At 41.1% G+C, this 24,002-nt stretch overlaps 1 protein-coding gene across 1 annotated transcript; it reads right to left on the bottom strand.

The window, feature by feature from the left end:
- Nucleotides 1-364: 364 nt before the first annotated feature.
- asap3 (ArfGAP with SH3 domain, ankyrin repeat and PH domain 3) lies at nt 365-21,675 on the bottom strand. The gene is made up of 26 exons (XM_085441244.1): nt 21,270-21,675; nt 17,673-17,745; nt 15,126-15,271; nt 13,668-13,742; nt 12,777-12,826; nt 11,638-11,761; nt 10,592-10,677; nt 10,257-10,332; nt 9,266-9,352; nt 8,910-9,019; nt 8,180-8,249; nt 7,970-8,057; nt 7,564-7,612; nt 6,629-6,795; nt 6,398-6,531; nt 6,201-6,292; nt 5,888-6,068; nt 4,887-4,972; nt 4,664-4,779; nt 4,514-4,581; nt 3,597-3,704; nt 3,212-3,419; nt 2,803-3,094; nt 2,493-2,709; nt 2,177-2,308; nt 365-1,872 (listed from the first exon to the last, which is right to left on the bottom strand). Exons 1-26 carry the CDS (start codon nt 21,393-21,395, stop codon nt 1,798-1,800), a joined length of 3,036 nt encoding a protein of 1,011 aa, XP_085297370.1. The 5' UTR covers nt 21,396-21,675; the 3' UTR covers nt 365-1,797.
- Nucleotides 21,676-24,002: the final 2,327 nt, after the last annotated feature.

Here is a 24,002-nt window from a genome sequence, read left to right as displayed (position 1 = left end):
TATACTGTGTCGCAGCCACAGGCAGCTGGAGACAAGACAGTAAAGTGCATTTTAATCTCCCTGATTGCTGTCTCGAGTTACCATTCCACCAACTTTTAATAATGTGCTGAAATAAATGGACTGGTTTGTATATAGCACTTCCCTACTTCACTTAAGCACTCAAAGTACTTTATGTAACTCATGTCTTATATCACTCGCACACCGATTAACACATCCAGAGCGAATCGGGCTTCAGAATCTCGCCCAGTAACAGTTTGGCACAATAACTCAATCAGCCAGGGATCGAACCACCAACCTTATGATTAGTAGATGACATCCCTGGTACCAAAATATCTGACCTTATGTAAAAGTATAAAAGACATCACAGGAGTTAAAGAAGTTTAATGAGTATGTGTCAAATACACGCAATGAAATTAGCTAATCTGCTAGTTCCTACTTACAGCTGCAGTAAACTGTTGTCATCTTTGATAACCTGCTTCTCCCATGATTTATTTGCCAGAAGAAACTGTGACAAGTTTTTAGTTTAATGAGAAAGAATGCTTTTATGAATATATTATGCATCTGTGTCCATCCGCTCCCATCCACAGTCATTTAACAACTAACAAAACACCAGAAGACAAAATATGTCAAATGAGAGGACATCAAATTCGTGACATGAAGTAAGATTATCTGTAATGATATAATCATTTATGATACATAAAATGTAAAAATGGTGTTATATACTCTGGATGAGTGCACATATATAGACATTTCAGACACGTATGTACAAGAAGTTGTGGGTTAAATTCTGTGAAATGTGTTAGATTTGAAGATTTACGTCTGGCAGTGAAAGCTCTCCCATTCTGCTTTCCTATCCTTTCTTTCCTAAAGGATCCTGAAGGCCACTGTGTGTGTATGAAAAGAAGTGTTCACTGAACAAATTACTGCAGTAGGATGCTATTCTTAACAAGCCCTCTTAAAGTGCCATTTTCTGGTAATACAGAAGTCTTTTTTTTTTTTTTTTCTTAACACCATCGTTATTTCATGTTCTCCAGAGAATAGTGCCTACAGCCAAAAGAAACCGGATCCTCTGCTCTCCATGCCGCCAGAGAGCTATGCAGAGAGTCAACACGGCTGGGCTAAAGTTTCTGATCTCTCCTTGGGGTGTCCAGACGCCTGCAGGAGGCAGACTGGCTGGCAGGTTCCCGGGAAGGCGGCACTGAGACACTGAGCAGGTTTGAACCTTATATCCAAGTCACAGTATACTGCGATTCCAAACAGTTCAACGGTTTCCATTAAGAACAAAGGAAAAGGGGGGGAAGCTACATCCCGATTCAGTAGCTGGCTATGTACACACTTACAGCTGTGCCAGCTTTTCTGAAGATTCCTTCAGAGTTTAAAGTGCCTTACAGGGTTTCTGCCCTACAAGTAAATATTGCCTCTATGTACAAGTCCTAGATCAGCATAAGCAACTTCAGCATTTGCTATACAAATATATAATTAATGGTCAAATGAACATTGGACAATAAATGCACAACACGTTCCTTTTAATAGCTGTTTAGGGTTTTAGAAAGGGTGGCATGAAAGCTTTCAGTTCTTGTTATTGCCTTCTAGGGATGACTAAATGTTTAAAATCCTAAAGTCGCAATGTTCACATATCCCTTTGCCAAGAAATCGTTATGTGGGAATGTTGTCAGTTCCAGTTGTATCCAAGAAAAATAATACAGTCCACTCCTGGATAAATTCCAACTTGTGATGATCAACTTCCAAGGATCAAATGGTTGATTTTGCCATTTTGAAGAATACTGTGTTCCCTCTTCAGTCTGTTAGTTTGTGTACATAGTTTACAGGAAAGGCCCCACTCCTGGATGGATCCCCCTCTATGTGACCAGTCTGTTAGGAAAAATATATGTCTGTCAATCAAATCCCTCTATGTACTATTTCCAGTCAATTTATTTTAACTTTTATAACTTTGGTAATTAATTTTACTGTACTTTACTCTGAGTTTATAAATATACAAATCCACAAAAATGCCAAATAGTAATAACTGTTGGATTGACTCCTGAGTAAACTACTGACAGAAAAAGTATGTAGTGGGTGAATAAACAAGGTTATCTTAGACTGATGGCTGGGCCTTCATGCAGAAAGCTGCTACTGAGTGGGAAATAGGTTGTAATGAATCTGTAGTTACACTTACCCACCAGTGGGGGTCATTAGTGGCTGTGACCACAATAATTTCATCTTTGAAAAAGGCGAGCTGCTCAGAACTGACAGCTCGGCAGTCCACCAAAGCCTTGACGCGCTTCTGATGTGGCCTGCTGTTAGAAACCTGGAAAAGACATATGCTTCTGTAAGCTATGCTTCTCAGTGTGCCACCAGCAAATTCATACACTGACTGTGAAATCTCTTAAGCGTTTTTTCCCCAGTGAAAAACTCCTGAAATGGAAGCGTGTGACATAGAGAACTTGAACTTATTTAAAAATAATACAAAAAGGTGTCTTTGTCATTTGTACCATAGCATTCCTGCGAGGTCGTGGGATACAGGTCAAATCAGGTGAGGACGAAGGGGCGGGGACTGGAGCAGTAGCTGGGGTAAGGGCTTTACTATTCCCTCCTGGGGTGGAGTACAGATCCTCCTGGCTGCCCACACAGGCCGAAGACAAAACGCTACACTTTCCCTGGCTGCCTCCTCCACTGCTCGTGCGGCGGTATGACGTGGTCTTCTCCGAACTGGAAAAATAACCCAGAAATAACAAGATCAAATTATACTAAACTGTGTAGTATTAAAACAACAGGAGCTAGATTCACATTCTTCTTCCTCACCTGACAGGCCCTATGTGATTCTGAGAAAAACCTGATGTGGCACCACTTTGAGATCCAGAACTCAAACCAAGATGACCATCCCATGTCTGCCTATGCGCCCTGAGCAGGCTTGCTTGTCCATTTGGAGACCTAGGGGGTCTCCCACCTTGGCCTTGGTTTTCTGTATTTCCTGAAGGAGGACTCTGTCGTGCCTGCATCTGGGGACTGGATGAGTGATAGGACGGGTTCGAGCAGCGTCGTGGAATTTGGTTTCCTTCATGCGATGTGGCTGAGATCTGTGGGTCTGAGCGGCCTGTGGAGGGCAAAAAAAGAAGAACAAGAGCAACAATGTAAATTGATAAAACTAGCATTGGCTTAAATAACTCATTCATTTATTTTTAATCTAGAGAATCTGTATAACGTAGTTTACCTCTTTGGATGGATTTAGCTGGCAGTGGCGGAGGCATTGAAGCTCCAGAGGGGGCGCTATTGACTGGTGGATTTTTATATAGAAATTCTATATTCTCGTAAGCCTGACAAGGTCTGCTACTTGTACTAGCAGCGGAAGAACTGACACTCCAGTGTCCACCACCTCCATTTGATGACAGAGGAGACCGGCTTTTGGGTAATGGGCTCACCTGGAGTTAGAAGATAATAGACAAAACATTAATTTCTATAGCGCCGCCTCATCTTTCTTCATTTAATTTTATTTATAAACTTTCCAAAATGGATAATGTAAAATGAAAGGAAAAAGGCCAAGCTTTGACTTAAAGGTAAAGTCAGTAATGACTGTGGTTAGTGTGTGTGGCATTTACCCTCTCATCCAGGTCATCTTCACTGTCATAGAATTCCTGAGACTGCGTCTCCCACATGAACTCTACGTGTATCTGAGAGTTAAACGTCCCACTCTGCGCCAGCTCCAACTAAAAAACACAAAAGAGCACAAAAAGAATATTTAACTATCTACATTAGTACACACGACTTTATTTGATCGGTTAACTTTGTCATATCAAACCTAATTTATTTCACTCCTATGCTGACTTGATTGTCGTCTTCTCTTTATTTTGCTTGTTAACGTTTTGCTGTAATGTAGTTTTGTTTGTTTGTTTTTACTACTAATAATAGTAAACGTTGCAATCTTTTGTTAGCTGTTATGTTAAAGACAAAAAATACAGCTAGCAGGAAAAAAGGCATGAAGGGGAAGTTTGACTCTTGGGTCAACATTTTTCACCAAAGTGAAACCAAAAGTCCAAAGAGTCTGTCTACATCCTTCCACATAAACAGTCGTGTGTCATTGCAAGCTAAAAGTTGTACAGCCGATTATGCAACGCAAGAATTTTGTAGTTTACTCGTCTAACTTTTTTTTTTTTTTTTTATTGTTCCACAAAGGATTCTTTTCTAAGATTTCTCACAATCAAACAGGATGTTACTCAAGGCAGGTCTGATTCAGCAGGGCAGATGGCCGGTAAGAAAATAAAACCAGTTTATGAATGATACACACTGGGATCCAATGAGGATAGGGTTCCCTAGCTGAGCTCTGCTGCACAGGGAGTTATTTCAAGGTAGTGTTTCCAGCTGTGGAAATTGGGTCATTTTGCTTCTGGAGTTGGATTTCTGGTAGGTATTATAATGTTGCCACTTGATTCCTCAGCTGAACTTACTTCCTGCCAGTGTGTGTTCTGAGTATTATGAATTAAAAACTTTAAAAGCTAAAGGGGAAGTGAGATCTCACCAGCTCGACACACTGTTTATGCTGCAATCTCCTGGCAGTATCCAAGGCCGTCTCTCCTGCCGAGTTCACTACAGGAGAAAGAAAAAAATAGCGGCTTTCTACTTGTGACACTATGCAAAAGAGAAATACAATTAACAGAGTAAAATGTACCCGTTTGAAGCGCTGCCTTCGCTTTGAGGAGTAACTTAAGAGATTCAGGCTTATGATACAAGACGCTGTAGTGAAGGGCCGTGTTCCCCTCTGCGGTTCTCTTCTCCAGACAGTTACTGTAAGATGAATGTATAGATTTGATAGCTGGCATAAAACTGTACTAAAGCAAAAACCAAACTGTCCATGCAAAGTAAGTAAAACATGCTACATATCAATGTCTGACCTGTTCTGACAAAGGAAATCCACAAGTGCCAGAGAGCTTTTTTCCTCCAGACGCACAGCAAGATGGAGCGCTGTCTCCTTGAGTCCCTTAGTGGAAAGCAAAGATAAAGTCAAATTGGTGACATTTAAAGAGATCTTCCATCTGTACTACATATTGTTTTCATATTTTTTTGCATAGCTACTTCAGTCAATCACCTGAAGTGGCTGCACATTATGTTAAAAATCAGTCTTACAAATATGATTACACTAAAGCTTAAGTCAGAGGTTGACCATGCAACAACTGTTTCATGTTGTTGTGTTAAAAACTGCTAAAAGCTTCAGGCCTTATCTGTTTATATGAAGGGCAAACAGGAGGGGCAGAAGAAAGACAGAAGAGCCTGCATAATTCAATGAGCCTGGCTTATTTGTTCTCCAGAGACATGAGCTCTGAACTAAGAGCTGAAATAATAAATGAAAGCCAACCAACACAAACAAGCACACACACATGCACGCGCGCACATGCGCTGACTAGGAAGTCCATAACAGGAGGGCAGAATATGATTAAAGACTTGAAGGCGAGGCGTTGGAGAGAGACAACAGAGGAGGGTAAAGACTAAATTAAAGGTCAAAAGAGATGGGCGGGCCTCTCATGACCCACCCATAAATATATTTCAAATACTGCAACTGTTTACTTGCATTATATGAGCACTGTGTCATATAGATATATTTTTGTAAACATTAGGTGGATTTCTGTCTTTATTTCTGTCAACTTTTCTAAAGTAAAAACAACAAAGCAGCATTTTAAAACCTCTCCCTTTAAACCTGTAAACAAACTGGATGGACGACCCGGTCAGGATGTAGCTGTCATTCAAACTAAACGCACATCATTTGCAGGAATGTCAAAAGTTTAAATCTTTCACTGCGTAATAAAGGTTTATTACAAGCTTTCCCCACCCTAACAGGGCAGCTTTCTGGAGGAAATGAATGTGTGGTAATCCACTTGTGGCTTTAAGTTATCTTTACCTGTCCTTCGGGGAGTGTGAGTGGTTTGGCCAGATCTGCTCTCTCAGCATAGAGCTGCAGAAGCAAAGCGAGGTCACGGCTCCTCACGGCTTCATAAAGCAGGCTAGGATTTGCTTCTTCTCTGCGTAGGACGTAGCGACGCTCAGCGTACTTTGCCACAATGTATTCCTTCCTGGCATTCCTGGTTGTTAAGCAAATGCAATTCAATAATATAAACTAATAAGCTGGCATTGTTGAAGCCATTCTTAATGTCAAAGGAAGTGTGTATTTATAACTCATTTTCATGATCACTTAAATTATAAATCAGACTCACATGTCACTTTGTGGAAATGGTTTGACAGAGTCATTTGGAAGCCCTGCCTCCATGATGTCATTGAATCGAGTGTTGCCAATACTGACGGCCAGCTGGAGTGACACACAATACATCCACAAATATGTGACATGAAGACATTTCAAAGAATAGCACATTGTTGCATAATGTCTGTCTGTTCCCATGTGTCTATTTAGTACCAGTAGTTCGGAGGTGCTCAGTAGGTCCAGAGTGAGGGACTGGATCCTGGAGTAGTGGACCCCTAGCTCTCTGTGGATGCCGGAGCACTCAATACACGTCAGGATGCCCAGATTGGTCGACAGCCATGTTGGATCTGCGAGACACAGCTGGTGATTATTCATTATGCTCATAAAACAAATGTAATTGCATGCTTGTACTTCTGTAACCATATATAAGAATGACTGGCCAACCTGGAGCTCCACAGTCTGCGCAGGCCTCATTGCCAGGCATGTGTCGAAGCTCAGCAATAATGGCTTTGGAAAGTTCCTGAAGCCCACTGTCCTGCAGGTGAAGCTGATCCCCACCCAGCGCTGTGTTCAGGGCCTCCTCCTTACTGTTCTGCAGCACGGACACCCAACTAAAGTGCAAACGATATACATTTAGAACATTGTTATTAAATTTCATATATTGTAACAATTCATTTTGAAGTTTAAACCACAGAGAGTCAGCGACACCATGGGAAACGAGAAGACTCTTTCACTAAAACATCAAAAAATGCTAAACTATTTTTTATGCATGTTTTTTGTTGTTGAATTATGAGTAATATAGAAATATGAGTTAGTGATTCTCACATCTATCATTTCTGAAGCTCGGGTACTTTTCCATTTAAACCATTTGTTATTGCACCCCTAAACTTACATAGCTCATCACATCAAAGAAACTGCCTGGAGGCCCACACAGAAGGGAAGGACAGCGGACGAAGAACCCCACTTGCAATCCCATCCAAAACCACATCAGAACACACAAAGTTCCCCTGCTTGCTGCCTGTGGCTACCAAGAAAATTCCCACCCAGAAGAGACTAGGTTTCTGTCAGACTCAAACAGTCTTTCTGCATCATTTAGTTTGTCTTACTTTTTGTAAATTGTCAGCTCAGCTTGTTCTTTACTGCATGAGCCGTCAAATTATAGCGTTTCTTGTTTCATGAAAACATGTTTAACCCTTTCCTTACAGGAACGATTTATTGTCTCTGACTGGAGTCCTGGCTGTTCATGTGTACATTGTAAAGATTCTTTCTTATACATAACTCCACTGACATAAAAAGGGTATGGCATGCAACAACTTGCTTTATAATGAGAAAACAGACAAAAATGCCAGCATGCAGCCTACAGGACTTTCAAAGCTTACATCAAACATTCCTGCTCGTCTTCTGCCTGGAAATGATATGTCCGGTTATCTATCAAGAGGGAAAAAACAAAAGTTAAATATTATCTTGAAAACTAAATTACACAGTAGAAATTGGAGCAGAGAGGCTTGAAAGACAACAGTCAATATAAAGCTTGCGCAACTAGACATGGCATAAAACAAGCGTGAAGCACACAACCACCTCTGTTTTACCGCGCAGCACTTCATATTAATCACTGGGAATGTCTGCCATTTACACCAAAATTAAATGTCTCAGATCCTGATTTCAAATGTGAGGACCAAAGAGGCAAGTTTCCAAGTCATCTGTGCTGCAGATGACTGTTTACAGTCTGTAATGATCATATGTTGAGGGGAAAGCTTGAAGGTCAAAAGTTAAAAATAAACCTACGAGTGACAAGGTCAAAGGTCCTCCTGTCCTCGGGGTTCGGTCGCACCTGGCAGGTCAGCAGGTTCAGCTTGGCTGGGGGTCGATTGATCTGAAGACAAACACATTTGTATCAGTATGTATTTGCTCACATATTTGCTGTATTCACTGCTGACAGTTTACCTCATGTGGCATTTATTGTCTAAAAGCACAGTATCAATCATGAGTCCTCACCGTACTGTGGGAAATAGTCAGGCAGCCGAATTTGACTCCACACTTTCTCTTCTGCCAAACCTTCCTTATCCTTTGAGATGAAACACAAATGAAGAAGAAAAAGGCCAATTATTATTAAAAAAAACCCAATCAAATACATGAATATATTTATTAACTCTCTGTATGATGTGTGCAGTGCATTAAGTGAAAGCCGTGTTAACAGATACCATTAGATACACGCTGCTGGCCCAGATTATTCCTATTCACAGTACAGTTTTCGTCATCTTGATTGAATCAGGTAAAACTGCTAAAGCACATGTTCTATTTTTTGTCAGTGGCCTGAGAAAAGTTTACTCCCCCAAAGCCTCCTATTTGCCCTACTGAACCACATCCCCTCTCTTTATCACACACTAATCTAGGACTGTGTGTGTGTGTCTGTTCGTGCATGCGCATGACGCAAATGTTGGATCAGCTAGCTAGCCAGTCTGCCAATAAGTTCCACAGGAGGGGCCCCTGCTTGAATGTTCATCTCACAATAATGAAGACCAGCTGGGGCAGATGAAGTTTGCATTAGCCTTTCTTTCTCTGTGCCATACTTACTTAATTTTCACCCAGCTGAGATCATTTCTGTCTTTTACAATGTTAGTGAGCACCGTTTACCCCATTCTTCTTATTCTGTATGTACTTGCGATTCCTGCAAAATGCTTGTGTTCCAACTTCATACATGACACCAGCTAATGCCTTTACACACCCGTCACTCTTCTTAAGCAGGAAACCGGATTTCTCCGTTCCGTACTTCTTGTTTCCCTGCGGTTGGTGAATGCTATACCCATTGCCAGAGTTTTTCCTGTTGAGGTACTCCTGGAATATAAACAGTGATTTAAGGATTTAACTTTAAAGCTTCAAACCAGTTGTCCAGATTATAAAAATTCAAAGCAATACAATAACAACGGTGGCAAAACACTACTGTTGTAATCAGCAGGAAACTTAAAGCCAGTGCACCTGGGCTTTTTATAGCGCTGATATTGGTTTTACACAGACAAATTAAAAGGTCTACAGTAAGCTAACTTACCAGACATAAATAAAGACTAACATAAATAAACATACCTCTTTGCCCTCCACTTGTAGAAGTGATCTAAGAGAATCCCTCAACTGTGTGAGTTGTTTTACCTCTTCATCTTGGTCTAGGCGAACCTACAAAACACACCATGAAAATATTTTTACTAAAAAAAGAAGAAAAAAGTTGGAAGAGAATATGTTCACTTGATCACATACATGTTTTTCTTTTTTCATTTGTTCTGGGTGTGGAAAGACAACACACAGCTTTGTGTAACGATCTAAATGATCTAGAACAGAGTTCAGTATTTGGGTGTGTAGTCTTCTGAGGTTTTTCATTTTGAATTAAGAAGCAGAATGACCACACTCACAAGCAACACAGGCCAGTTTAACTGGGAAGTTTAAGTATTTTGTTTTCCTGGAGAACCATGACACAGATTCTATCTGAATTTCCTTCCCGAGACTGAGGTCTGGCATGTCTGAACGGCTCTGTGTTCTGCCCATGAAGAACCAGAAAAACCTCTAACGTTTCCAGTATCACAGTTAACAGTCTGTTTCCAGCAGCTCCAACCAGAAAAATGGAGCACGGCAAATAGTGCGCAGGCAGAAACCCAGTTAAAGCGGTTGGAGAAATAGATGTGTACTAAGGAAAGTATGAAAATGAATGATACATTCATTTCCATCTATTGGAAACCAGGGAAAGCATTTCTGGGAAGAGACTCCTTTAAACAGTCGCTGCTTGTGGATTCAGTGAAGAGGGGGTTGGCTGTTGCGAAAGACCAACATTGAAAAAGTAAATGCTGAAACATAACACAGGGTTTTACTGTAAAATTCTATATGTGCACAGTATTTTCCTCCCAAACATAAATGAATGAAGAAAAGTAGTCTGTTAGAATGATAGCATCAATATGTGGGGTATGTGCATATTTTGACTTCTTAGTGCAATCAAATATTCTTTTAAAATTACAGCAACACTGGGTAAGAAAAAACATGCATATAATCCAGGAGGAGTGAAAAACACAAGAGCAGCTTTCATGTGTACCGTGTGAATAGATGAAGCAAGCTTCTCGATAAAGGGAGAGAGATTCTCTGCAGCCTTCAGCCCATCCTGAAAGAAACTGAGATCAGAAAAAGAACAAATGCTGAGACAAGCTACTTTAGTTTAAACATCTGATTTCACACCAACTAAAACACCACATGCTGTAACTGTAACAACAGTTTCACTCCCACATTAAAAAAAAAAAAAGCCTAGGTAGGAATAAAAAGTGTAAATGGTTAACAAGAACCGCAACAGGCTTTGCAAAAAGACCGACTGCTGTGCAGAATCCCTTAAAACTCAACATATCTGTGAAAGTAGATGCCAGCTGAGATACTGACCTCAGCTGAGCCTGGAAATATTTGATGAGGCTCTGGAGAAGATCAGGACCCTGACGCACCTTCAGCTCCTGGATCTTCAAAAGGTACTAAAAGAATAAAAACAGACAGTTAAAAACACCTCTGAAACCACTCTCCATAGAAAGGACCGATGGGTCTGTAAAAACATGCAGCGAAGCATGACGCTACCGTTTTTCAGTAGCTTAAATTCCACCCTTGAGTGCACACCTTTAATGTGTTTACTGCATATTTTAACTGTACAGCTCGAATGTAAAGAGTCTTTATTGATAAACAAAAACACACAAATTCACAGTATGTAATGATGAAATGTAAAAAAAGAGAGAGAGAGACTTTGAGCGATGGGGTTTTAGCTCTGTGTGGATTGAATGACTACATTGTACTCGAGTCTTTGCCCCATAAAACCTTCATCTGGATTCGTCCATCACAGTCTACCTGAAACAGCTCTGTGTTGCTCATTCATGTGACATTTTGTGTGATTTACTGAGTTTACATATATGTAGGTGGAAAGAAAGATTAATAGACAGAGGGTTTAGGGTAAGCTGCAACAAGTGAAAATTTCATCTTCCCCTGCCTCTCCTCTTTGTCTCCACAGCTGGTCTCAGTCAAGATAAGACTATTTCTTTTCCTCAGGCTTTTCTCCAGCTGCATGTGCACCACCAAACTCAGTTAGGACTACACCACAAGTGCATTTTTCACCCATTTCCCCCAATCTGGTGATTGATTATGCATGATGATGCACAATTACCTGCTTCTGAATTTTCTTTGTATGCTAATCTATAGGACACCACCTATTCTGAAATTCAGTTTTGAGACTCAATAACTATGCTCATGTTTAAGTCTAATGAAATATATTTTTCCATCAAAGGAATTGGATTGAAGAGACACAAAAAGGAGTGACCACCAGTGTCCACCATGAATAGAATATGTAATCCACATAAGCAGACCACCCTGGTAAAGTAAATGAAGCCCAGCTCAGATATGAGAACGGAGTCTGGAGTATGGTATTTTGACTGGCACCAATTCCCCACCTCACACATTTGCAGCTGGAAGATCCGTCTCTCTCTCTCCATGTCCTCTGCTCCATCTGATCCCTCTGTCCTGATCAGTCCCAGCTGCCTGTTCTTTTCCCTCCTCTCCTTCTCTAGCTTCACTCTGGAGGGGGGAAGGGAATGGAAGAAAGAATGAAAAGAAGACATAAAGAAGGTTTTCCGTCTTTACTTGCATACACGATGTTTGTCACAAAAGCTAAATCTGATCAGCTCCATCTGTATGAACATGTGCAGCTTTTACTCCATCACAAACTCCACCATCATGCTTCCCTTTCTCATGTCGAGCGAGGAAGTTGGATGAAATGTAATCTCCTTACAGCATTATAAAACACTTTGAACCAGAGCTGGATTGAAATCAAATAACGGCTGTAAAGTGCAAATGCTTGGGCTTGATTTCTTTTTAAAGTAACTGGAAATGACCTTGGGATATGAATCATTATCTTATTAACTTGTGCTGCCACACAAATTCCTAAACCCCACATGAGAAGGAAATATAATACATGAAGCTTTTGAAACAAACACATTCGTCACCATCTTCATCTATATTTCTGTCATGCATCAATGTGAGGCCTGTGCAAGTGGCTATGAATTTATGAGCATTTACACTTTGTGAACCCTCGTGTCTGCATTATTTTGCAAATTCACTAGAAAAACACTTGCTGGAAATGAGTGTATATATCGTGTTTATCTGCTAACATCAGACAATGGCAACTAAAACTGCATATGAAGAGGCAATAGAGCTGGAGTTAATTAATGTGAAACAAACGTTACTTTTGCTGAAGTTGCTGCAATGCAGAGGACAAGGACACAGAGGGCTATACGTGGATTAGCCATCCTATTAAAAAGGCATGAGGCTGCACTCCAAGATTACCGGCTTGCAAGCCAGATACAATTACAGCCTCTGACATACAAACATTTTCATTTCACGGCGCCGTTATCATCGCACAAATCAAAATGTCACATGAGGCTATGGCATTACTACATCATATCTACAGTGCAGCTTTTAAAAGGTTGTTTACTCTCAGGAAAACAATGAGCCAATGATGAAGAACTCTACTGCAGTCTGACTCTTACAGATGAATGTGAAGTAACAGTATGGACAGAGTATGGATAATTACATTTTTACATCATAATCCTTCCAGCTCTTCTCCATGTGTTTCTTGAGCTCCTGTTTGAGGGGAGAGGAGAGAAAACGATTAATAATATATCCCCATTGCATTACACACAGTAATAACTGTACTTTACAGCTCTTCCTGGTTATTGCTCAAGCGGGTGGAGCGAGACAGGTAACACACTGTGATGCAATTAGTCGGCTAGTCTGCTATCTGGATGAACAGGATTTCAGGGGCATTGTGCCTTCTTTCACAGTTATAATGAAGCAATATTCAGTTGCAGAGTCAGCTGTTTAAAAGACAGGGCAGAGATGGGAGATTGCAGAAGCACTGGCTAGTTATTATTCACTAGTGTGTTAGCATGGCAAATCAAAAGGTTAAATACTTGGCAAGACGGGTAAGTTCTGTGCTGGAACGTAGCAAACTCTTACTATTTCATTTGGATAAATAATCTTATATTAAAGAATACTTTAGTGGGGTCAACATTTAAGTGAATACAACTTCTGCCAGAGGAAATCTGCCCTAAAATAAAGTTTACACTGCAATAGTTGAATCATTCTTCCAGACAGTGATATCCCATACACAAACAGAACCTCCTCACATACAAAGCACTGCATCTTGACTATATAAAGTCATCACGAGGCTTTCGGTTGGCTCATCTGAAGATTTCTGTGTGAACTGTAACATCTAAACATCTTTTTCTATTTTATAATATTGAGCTATCCTCACATATTTGACAAAAATCTGCATTTCTTTTTTCAAAAAAGGGATTACAATCCACATATCTGTTGCTAGGTAAACAATAACGATAAAACTTTATCACATGTGAACCAGTTTAGGTTGCAGTATTTAAATGAGAATTTCATTTATACCGTAAGTAATAAAATCCAGACTCACCAATCTGCTGTCTCGAAGCTCAGACTTCAGCACATTTTCCAGAGGAAACGCCATGATGTTGTTAAGGTTTTGTACCTGAAGCATGTAAGAGAACAAAAAAAAAAAAAAAAATCAGTGAAGAATGGAAAAATATTTCGTAAAATGCCACAGATGACCTTTAGCTGCTGTAGTATAAGCAGAAACAGATGCACCCACATTGAGTTTTACGCACTCTGACTGTCTGTACGAGCATTTCTGGGAATGAGAAATTGATAACTCACAAGCACGGTGATATTGTTATTCTGAACTAACGAGTCATCAAAAACAAAACACTGCACCACTACAATGCTCGAATCCAAGTTGGAGGATGATGCAATGACTCTGGACGAAGTGTTTGTATAAAGTAAAGTGAGATTCATTTGAGATTTGGATGAGGTTTAGATTAACGCCATTGTGGATTTGGGAAGAATGAATCACAAAACAACCTGTATAACCCCAACAAGTCGCTTTTACTGTAATACAACCAGTTCCTCCATCTAAGTACATCACATGAGTATTTTGGCATGCATGGCAACATACATTCATCATGACTCACCGATACACATCCCCAGATAATTATCATCTAGATTTTATTTTTATGGCTTCTGGTGAATTACAACCAAGCCGAACCCTGCTCTTAACATAACTAATGTCCAACCACATCCTTGAGCCGACTGTAGAGCTAACCTTGATATATTGACACAGCAGCCTGAAGAGTGGCAAGTTTGTTTTGGTTGGCAGCCGAACACTGGGGTAACCGATAGATAACACATAGAGTTCTTACACAGGGAAATTCCGGCTTCCAATGTCAACAAATGGACAGATGACATGGATCAATGGATTCATGTTTATACCCACACTGAGACAGTGGGGCACGTACACTAACACTCAAACGAGGCATTAAGGGACATGCTCAGGCAGTTTTTTGCAGTACGACTCCTTAAATCACCCTCCTTTGGGCCCACTTCCTTTAACATCTGTAAGCTGTAGTCACCCCTGTGAGGCCCTGACAAACACATGTTAAGTGTGTGTGTGTGTGTGTGTGTGTGTGTGTGTGTGTGTGTGTGTGTGTGTGTGTGCTGACTCACACGTAGAGGTCTGGGATGAATTATCATCACCAAAGAAACTATCAGAGGGAGGGTTCTGGACTGCCTCAAACAAAAAGCCCAAGTATTCAGCTGTTAAAAACCACCTTCGTTCATGCAGCATGTAAGTATGTGAGCACACATATGTGCTTATGGGGAACAACAAAGGAAATTTGGCACATTTCCTTTGAAAATTCTCTGATTATATAAATATTTGTGTATATTAGAGCCATGTCTTCCTTAGTCCTAGTTCTATGCAACTAGTGTAAATGATTTCAACTCTAGTAAGAGCAGCAGAATTTAAGCAAATGTCTCCTTTCCCTTGTATTCCCATCTTTTGTCCTTTTTAACCCACCAGATTTTTGAAGAGGGATGTGACCTCTCTGGTAAACACAGCCAAGTTGAGGAACCCTGTGGAGACTTCATTGTTGTCCTGAGTCAGGTGGCTATTTCCCAAGTTCTCCAGCAGCTCAATATACTGCTCCTTGCTGTCCACATGTGCTGAAAAACAACACACATAGTAAGTATTGATACAGACCGTAAGGAGTGACTCAGAGTAATTTACAGGCACAGAAAATCTGACAAAGGCAGACTGACTTGTTGTCTTGGGAATAGTTTAACAAGGCGAGCATGTGGGACAAATTAGCACTGGTTTACACCCAGTGGAGGAGGAGGAGTAGAACATATAGAAATTCATGTTTGTCCAAGAGGCTTATAGGTCCCTTTCTTAACTTTTGTAAGCTCTCGGTCTGTTGAATATTTATGAACAAGTGCTGATGGAGAAGAATCTGGGCACGACTTTTGCTTACGTAGTATAAAACAAGGTTTCATTCTACAGGTTTTTTGGAAAGAGGATGAACAAACACACATTATAATGCAAGCTAGGAAATCTTGGATGTAAATCAACAAATATGGGCTCCTTATAACGTGGACCTGACATCTGTAGAGGCACCCAGAGCTGACTAAACAGACAGAAGTAGACATGGGGAGGAAGCACAGCAAGTTTCTGCTCCACTTCCACTTCAAGACAAATATAAAATGGTAAACTGACTGCAGATGGGAGACAGGCTAACACTGGCTGAAAAGCAGAAATGGAACATTTTGTCTGACAGAAAAATTGTGAATTAAGGAAGGAATGCAGACAAACTGCGGGATGGAGGAGATGAGATCTAGGGGTTTGCATGAAAACTGCAGAGGTTGTGGCTGCATGGCCGCTGAAAAGAAAAATTATTACAATAAACATACGTGCAACTATTAAATAACAAACAGCTGAGTCGCTGCATAGCTCAAAGGATGACGTTACAGCTGACCTTTAACTGCCAGATACCACCGGGGCAACTCTGCTTTTTCACTGCTCTACTAGAACACACACAGACTCACAGGCCACAGCATCTTGGCATAAACAAGTGCTGAGTACTTATGGGAATAGAGAAAGAAATAAAAGAATCTCTTAATTTGCAAATACGTGACACAGTAACAGAGCATCAAACCAGCACGGGGGAGGGGTGGGAGTCAGGCTTTTTATCATTGTGAGTCACACTGTTGGTCCACAACTAACATCAGGACTGTTAAATAGGTTCAATAGCATAATGAGTGAAAGGGAAGGGCCTCCCAGCCTCGGATTACTGGAACTAACCGTAATGATTCCACTTAGAGAGACAAAAACTAGACAAAGCAAACAATAATAAAATATTTCTTTATAGATGCTATAGCACAGCTGAATACATCTGGTTGCCTAACTCTGTGCAGCTAGCCTGCTGACTCATTTTACTAAAAAGTACAAGCCGATGCCTTAAAATGGGAAGCAAGGCTTGCAAGCAACTTTAGAAAAACAAACTCGGGACATGTTAAGCATTTTCTCTGTTTCTCCAACACATTTTTGAGGTGAGCATTAATGTGTTATTCATGCCCACATCTGACAGCTCTGCGGCAAGCTACAGTGACATAAATCTACACAACACACACACACAAACTCAGAAAGCACTCACTTGGTGACCTTGTGGATACTGAGGTCAATGAAGAGGGCGCCTTGTAGTTGCCGAAACCACCAAAGCCATTTACTTTAAACACAGAATCCAACGCATACACAGTCCATAACAATAGAGTGTGTTGTTTAAATAAACATCATCCCTGGGTGCCAGAATAGGGGGCCTCACTCTTAAACACAAGTCGGATGATGTCATCCATAGCAGAAATTATGTTAAGGGTCATTAGTAATTATTAAACTCTGGTTCTTTCTCTCATAGTGTGTCACTGCTCTTTTCTTTTTCCCCTTCGCCCCCCAGCTGCTTGTGGTAGATACCTGCCCCTCACTGAGCCTTGCTCTATTGGAAGTTTTCTTCCTGTTAAAGGGGAGTTTTTCCTTCCCACTGTCGCCAGGTGCTCACCCTTAAGGGATCACGTGTTTGTTGGGGTTTCTTTCTAATATTGTAGGGTTTTTACCTTACAACGTAAGGAAATGTTGTTGTGGCTGTTGTCGTGGCGCTGCATAAATAAAACTGAATTGAACTGAAGGCTCCCCTATGCACAAAGCAGATCATACAGTCAAAATAGAGGTTGACCTTTACTTGACAGCTGGCTAGCGAGAGATGGGCTATTTTACTTTCTGTATAGATGGAAATCATTATCTGGGGATTTTGTTTTTAAATTACCCTACTTTCTTCCCATTTCTGTTGCTCCCTTTTGCACTGTAGCACTTTAAATACAAACTTATGTGCAACTACAGCTTGTGTAAGCTAATTTATTGTGCTTCTGTTGCATTTTCTCCGGTATCACCTTTTTCATGTACAAAAAAAAGAGAACTAAGGGGACTTTTCTAAGTAATAAGTGCAGGTAGAATTGTTTTCTTTAACTCATAATCTACTGAGTGAATGAGAATTGCATGTGACACGCTGGCACTTACAGATTCCAGAAGTGTGTATAGCTTTGATTGTTTTCTTCATCCTCTGTAGGGCTATGTGGTCTGTCTCCAGAGACTGCAAAGAAAGAGAAATCAGGAAGAGATAAGGATGTTTGCACTTGCAGTAACTCAACATTTACAGCAAAAAGTATGCTTACTGAATTCTCCGTTACATCAGTTTGTTTGCTACGCCAGTTCGTCTCCTTGTCTATACACATATCTAAAACCGAAAATTACATGGCAGCAACCTAGTCCATTTAGGGATGTAGACATCATTAACATGACCTGCTTAAGTTCAAACTGAGCACCAGAATGGGGAAGAAAACTGATTTAAGTTCATGTGAACTTTGCTTAATTGCTGGTGCCTGGTCTGGATAATTCAAAACTGTTGATCTACTGTGATTTTCCCACCCATACGACAATCATCACCAACCAACATCCAATGAGCAGCTGTTCTCTGGGTGAAAATGCCTCGTTGATGTCAGACTGACTGCTTCAATGAGATAGGAAGGCAAATTTAATTCAAATAACCAAGTTTAGCCAAGTAAGCAGAAGAGCATCCAAGAATGCCCAGCATGTTGAATCTTGAAACAGATGGGCTACAACAGCAGAAGACCACACCGGGTGCCACTCCTGTCAGCTAAGAACAGCAAACTGAGGTTACAATTTCGCACGGTTTCATCAAAACCGGACAACACAAGACTGGAAAAAAAATTTCCTGGTCTGATGAGTCTTGATTTTGGCTATGAAATGTGAATAGTGGGGTCTGAACATGCAAGCATGGATCCATCCTGTCTTGTATCAACACTTCAAGTCTTTGGCAGTGTAACGGTGTGGTAGATATTTTTTTGACCTATATTCTCCCCCTTACTACCAACTGAGCATTGTTTAAATGCCAAAGTATCCTTTGGCATTTAAACAATGCTCAGCAATGCTGACCATGTCCATTCCTTTATCACCACAGTGTATCCATCTTCTGATGCCTGCTTCCAGCAGGATAGCGTGCCACCTCACAATACTCAAATCATATCAAACTGCTTTTTTGATTGTGGCGCTTAAAGGGCCTCCACAGTCACCAGATCTTAATCCCACAGAGCAACTTCAAGGTGTGGTAAAACAGAGATTAACACCGTGGACATGCAGCCAACAAATCTGTAAAAACAACTATGATGTTGTGGTGGTAATATAGACAAAATCTCTGAGGAATGTTTCCAGTAACTTGTAGAATCGATGCCACAATGAATTAAGACACTTCTGAATGGGATTCAATCTAATACTAGAAAGGTGTATCTAATAAAGTGCCAGCAAGTGTATTGGTACACTTTTCAGAAAATACATTGAGAAACTGTGTTGGTTTAATTTTCTCACGATGTGTGACAAAGCCAAAACAGATGAGTAAGCCTTCACTCAGCATATGATAGTCTGTGTTTCACTGTCGTGTACAGTCCCAAATGATGTCACAATATGCATTTCACCTGTCACTGTCTGCGTTGAAACAACAGGTTTTCACTGTGAGACTAAAAAAAAAAAACATTGCATAACAAAGACATGAAACAGACATTAAAATGCCTTCATTGTATTTGAACAATAACTCTTCAAAGCCCAAACTATTTGAAGCTACATATTGTTTATGCTCCTCTCGCGGGCCCTGGTTTAAATGAACTACACTTACGACACTCCACCTACACGTCACCAGAAATAGCTTTAATGAGCCAGCAATCTAGACTTAACAGACACTCTGCCTCATCGGACGGTGTTGTTTACAAACCACAGGCCTTCCCGGTCGGGTCCACTCCCTAAATGTTAGTTGATTAATTAAAAGGCGGTGCGGGTGTGTTCCGTTATGTGACGCCATAGTCAAGAAGTGGGAAAGTGATTTAGAGGAGACTGGAGATGGGAGTTGCTGGAGTTTCCTCTGGTGAGTTGGTTGGCAGATGGCAATAAACAGTGGAAACAAGCTGAGGCAGGTCAGTGAAACAGGTTGCTTTTGATGAACTAAATGTGAGAAAGAGCGCGCAAAAACTTTAGAGACAACCCACCATTCAGCTGAAATAGACTAACAATGCATGTGTACTCATGTTGATAGTGTCACTTACAGTTACTTTGCTTCATTATCTATGGCTGTGTATTCCCACTGTACGGGTGTGTGAGTAGACTTTAACATTGGATGACTTGACTGATATATGATCTGTTACAAAGTGTTAACATTTCAACACATCAACTAATTGATCAAGATTAGATTGATTCTTAAAAGCATGTCTGGGAATGACATGACCTACTGTTGCCTATTGCTAAAGAAAGTGAAACTGTTTACTTCTGCTTTTCTTCTTGTGGTTTACTCCTGCCACTAATCAACCTAGTCCTGGATGAGCTGACTGAACATGATAACTATAATCTGAGCATCTATGAAAAGAAATAACTGCCCTTACATCTGGTTGTGTTCACATGTGTAGAATTCCAGCGTGACCCTCCCTAAACAGCAATTCCAGCCATGTATTTTCCAGCGTGTCATGCTGATAAATAAGGACATGAGCCCAAGTTAAATGCATCACACAGCTGTTTAAAATGCTCTTCTTTATTCTAAAGTCTCCACTTAGTCTCACTTTCAAGCCAAGGAACTCCTAAAGAAGATCCTTCATCTCTCTCAGGCTATGGTGAGGTTTCCTCTTATTAGAGGTGGGCATCAAGATATCCAGGCTAGGAGCAGTGACTCAGACTGATGTGACTCTAACCAAAAACACAAATCCATATGGACCGCAGCAGAACCCTGATCCACAAAGTTTAGTCACAAAGAATACAGACAAGGAACTATTGACATGCACATTTGGAATATTTGTTTTATGGCCAAGTTCATAGTGGGCTCCCTCTGCTTCCTCGTTTGCGCGAGGAGCTTTGAGAGAAGAGATTTCAAACAAAACACCAATGTGCACACAGAGAAGCCTTAAACAAGTCTTCAAAGTACTAGTTATGAAGAGGGGCATGCAGACAGACTTGCTTGCAGCTATGGGCATGTGTGCATGCTTACCCTTACAAACACAATCCATCACTCTGTGTGACTCAGGCATGTTTCTGTGTCGTGTGTGTTCTGTTAGTGTCCCACCACTCTGACTCCCACTAGACCGACGACATAAACACTGTAACCTCATGTAACCTTCACTTATTTGCTGAATCAGACACTGGGGTTTATACTGAACAGATCATATACGCACTCTAAGCCTGTCCTGTACAAGTGCAGCACCCATCAATTTGCACATTTCAGAAAACATAACCTACTCCCATGTTCTAAACTGGGAACCATGAAATTCCAAAATGAATACACTGACAGTCCCGCTTTTTCCGACACAAAGCCACAGCACTTTGCATTTGTAGGTTCTATACCTTTTGGAAATAAATTACCGGTCCGTGAAACACCGCAAGTTTACTGCTGAAACCTGTGCTCACGTGCAAACTGTGTTACAAAAAGAAAATTAAAGCTTGAGTTTAAAAAAAAAAAAAAAAAACAAAAAAAAAACCACACAAGCTACAGGTAGGGGTAAAACGTCAGGTAAACAACAAAGGTGTATGTCTTCTGCACACACCTCCCCCTTCCACAACTCTCACCTCCTCCACGGCTGAAACTGTGCTCCGACAGTCGCTCATTTTAGACTGAAACGTTGAAGTCCCCGGAGAAGACAAATCCTCGTTTGTCAGGATCACAAAGTCCGAAACGCTTATTCGCTCCGGCATGTTTCGGGCGAAGCGGGTCCGACAGTCAGTGAAGAGAAAAGTGAGGCAAAGTTACACGCGCGCATGTAAGTCCCATTTGAAGTGGAAGAAGAAGAAGAAGGGCAACAGTACGGTCACTCCCTCCTTCCTTTGCGGAAACTGAAAAAATATATAATAAAAAAAACACCGTATTCATCTGAGTTTGAGTTCCTTTGAACAAAGTCTTTAAGGTGGAAAGTTGAGTCAAACTAGACTTTGCAAGTCCCGAGCGACTCCGAGGACGTGTGCGCGTGAAGGTACACCAGCGCGCTACTGAGCGCATTCAGTGAGGGAGGGAGCAAACTCCACCGTCACGTGGGAATGTTTGTGCTTTCTGGCAAACCAGAAACAGAGAGAAAAGCGTGTGTGTGTGTGTGTGTGTGTGTGTGTGTGTTCTTGTCACCACCTCTTTCATTAATACTTCTCATTTCTATGCAAACTATAGTCCGGTCGCCATGGATGCAGAATTCCTCCTTCACAGACTTAACTTAAGGAGAAGAATTTCAATGGATGGGATGATAGGACAGTTTATCGACTGTCACTGAATGCTGTCTTTCAAAACTGCACTTTGCAGTTTTACCAAAACACTGGAAGGAGGAAAAGGTATTTCTTTAAACCCGAGAAAAGGATTCGGGTTTTTATGTGCGCTGCTCTTTAATTATATGGCTCATTGCGTCTTTGCACCTTGATCCTCTTGGCTGAGGCTCCAAAGCCTCCTTCATCTTCCTTTTCATCTAATGAAAAGATATTTCTCAAAGGGGAGGATTTTTGATATCCCTCCTCACTGACATTTCCTGTAGTCGTTTGGGGAGAAAAGAAAGGGAAAAAAGGGAAAAGAAAAGAAGACCTAGTGCATCAGAGAGGTGGGGGGGAAAGGCAAGGGTTGTGTATCTAACATAAGTCCTGCATGCCTGCTATTGTTAAGCCTGTCAACTTGAAAAAAGGAGTTGTATCAGTGAACATTGCCTCAGGCTGAGCAGCGATAAAATACACTATGAAGTGCAGATGGCTGATTTTAGTCGCTCCCTTTAGCGTTACCACAAAACCACATATTTGCCTACATTAGATACATGAAGGGAAAAACTGAATTACTGCCAATTCAACAGGTAACTGATTATCTCTATCATATTCAATCAGCAAAAATAGGATTACTTTTTGTTTAAAGGATTTTATCTGTTCTCTTTTCCCGCTTATTACTGCCGCTCAGTGAACAAGCACAGAATGGATGCAGTGTCTTAAATGTGGGCGCTCACAGTGGTACTGTGTGTGCAGTCACAAAGATAGACAAGCTCCTTTTGAATTGCATGTCGTGTTATTAAGCCAAAACACAGACAGGCCAAAATGTACATGCATAGCAGTACAAGATATCATTGTTGTGTTGCACACACACCCACCCACAGGCACACACGCTCACTCACACACAGAGCTTAAACTGAAAGCTCAAAGGGGAGGCTATGGGGGAAAAAAAGTTCCTCTGGAGTCCAAACAAACATATCTCTGGTTTTTCCTTATGAGATAAGGCGCAACACAATTTAAAATGTGGACCAAAGTCTCTAGAGGAAAAGCTGTAAAACCCCACTCTTTAACCTTTCAATCATTGTGAAAAAATGTGCACTCTTGAAAGGAAGTGAGGGCACACATCACATAAATAGGGTTGGCGACCCACTTTAGCAGGGCCTCATTCAGTCATTGTTTGTTGCATGGCTCCAAGTGTGAGGAAGCTAAGCAGGGAAAGACAGAAAACAGATATTGTATATTTGCAACTTGCATGGATACATGCTGGCATCTATTATTGTGACATATGTGCAGCGTGTGTGATTTCATGCTCACTGTGCATGCACTCATTTTTTTTTAATGCACTTCTAGCTGATGTAATGCAGGGGCTTGCAGTGTTCAAACAATACCCTCCTTCAGTTTCTTTGCAGCACTCAGTAAAGAAGCAGAGCCTTTGTATGCCAGCCAGCCTTTGAGCCCGGGTCCTATTGTAAAACTGAGCAAACCGGTCTACTCAGGCAATGAACTAACATGTAGTGAAGAACCCAAGTCCAAGGCCAGGGTGGGCGGGAGAGAAGAGATGAAAAATTGACAGGGGAAAATTGTTTTCCTTTTTGTTCAGTGATGTTTGGAGTTTAGCAGTGAGAATTTGTGTGCAGGAAGGTCGACAAAGGTGGAATAACACAGGAATGCAGAAAAAGATCAAAGCTTTATTGGAAATGTGACTCACTTAATGTTTTCCCTCCTTGTCTCCACCCTTTACCGCCCTTTTCTTTTTAAATATTAAGAAACTCTCTTCTTCCCCTCTTAAGGGTGATTTAACTGGTTGCTTCCCTTTCATGCCACATCATTTCTTGTGTTAGAGCAAACTCCTCTCAGAGACTGCGAGCAGGGAAACTTTGGCAGTGAGGAAGTGATGTACATCGAATACAGCTTCTCTTTCTCTGTGACGCACACACGGCGTTGGAGGTTACAGCAACATCTTCCAGTTGCCCGGATTTCCCTTCTTGCTTCCCAGCAGCCCAGAGGAGCAGGATACGGTTCTTCTATGAACCCGGCCTCCAGCCACCCTCCCCCCCTAAAAAATATCTCCCT

Source organism: Copadichromis virginalis, linkage group LG19, assembly GCF_057382275.1.
Source record: "Copadichromis virginalis isolate Kocher_CV1m ecotype Utaka linkage group LG19, C_Virginalis_male_GT1.1, whole genome shotgun sequence".
NCBI classification, from domain to species: Eukaryota; Metazoa; Chordata; class Actinopteri; order Cichliformes; family Cichlidae; genus Copadichromis; species Copadichromis virginalis.
This window is presented reverse-complemented; position numbering and strand designations above follow the sequence as displayed.

What these genes read in the sequence shown, in the direction of transcription:
- asap3 (XM_085441244.1), bottom strand. Translation starts at nt 21,395, where the DNA reads ATGCCGGAGCGAATAAGCGTTTCGGACTTTGTGATCCTGACAAACGAG. An exon ending in GACCTTTGACCTTGTCACTC is followed by an intron (nt 7,613 to 7,969) that starts GTAGGTTTATTT and finishes CCCTCTTGATAG; the next exon opens with ATAACCGGACATATCATTTC. An exon ending in CCATTTCCACAAAGTGACAT is followed by an intron (nt 6,069 to 6,200) that starts GTGAGTCTGATT and finishes CTTAACAACCAG; the next exon opens with GAATGCCAGGAAGGAATACA.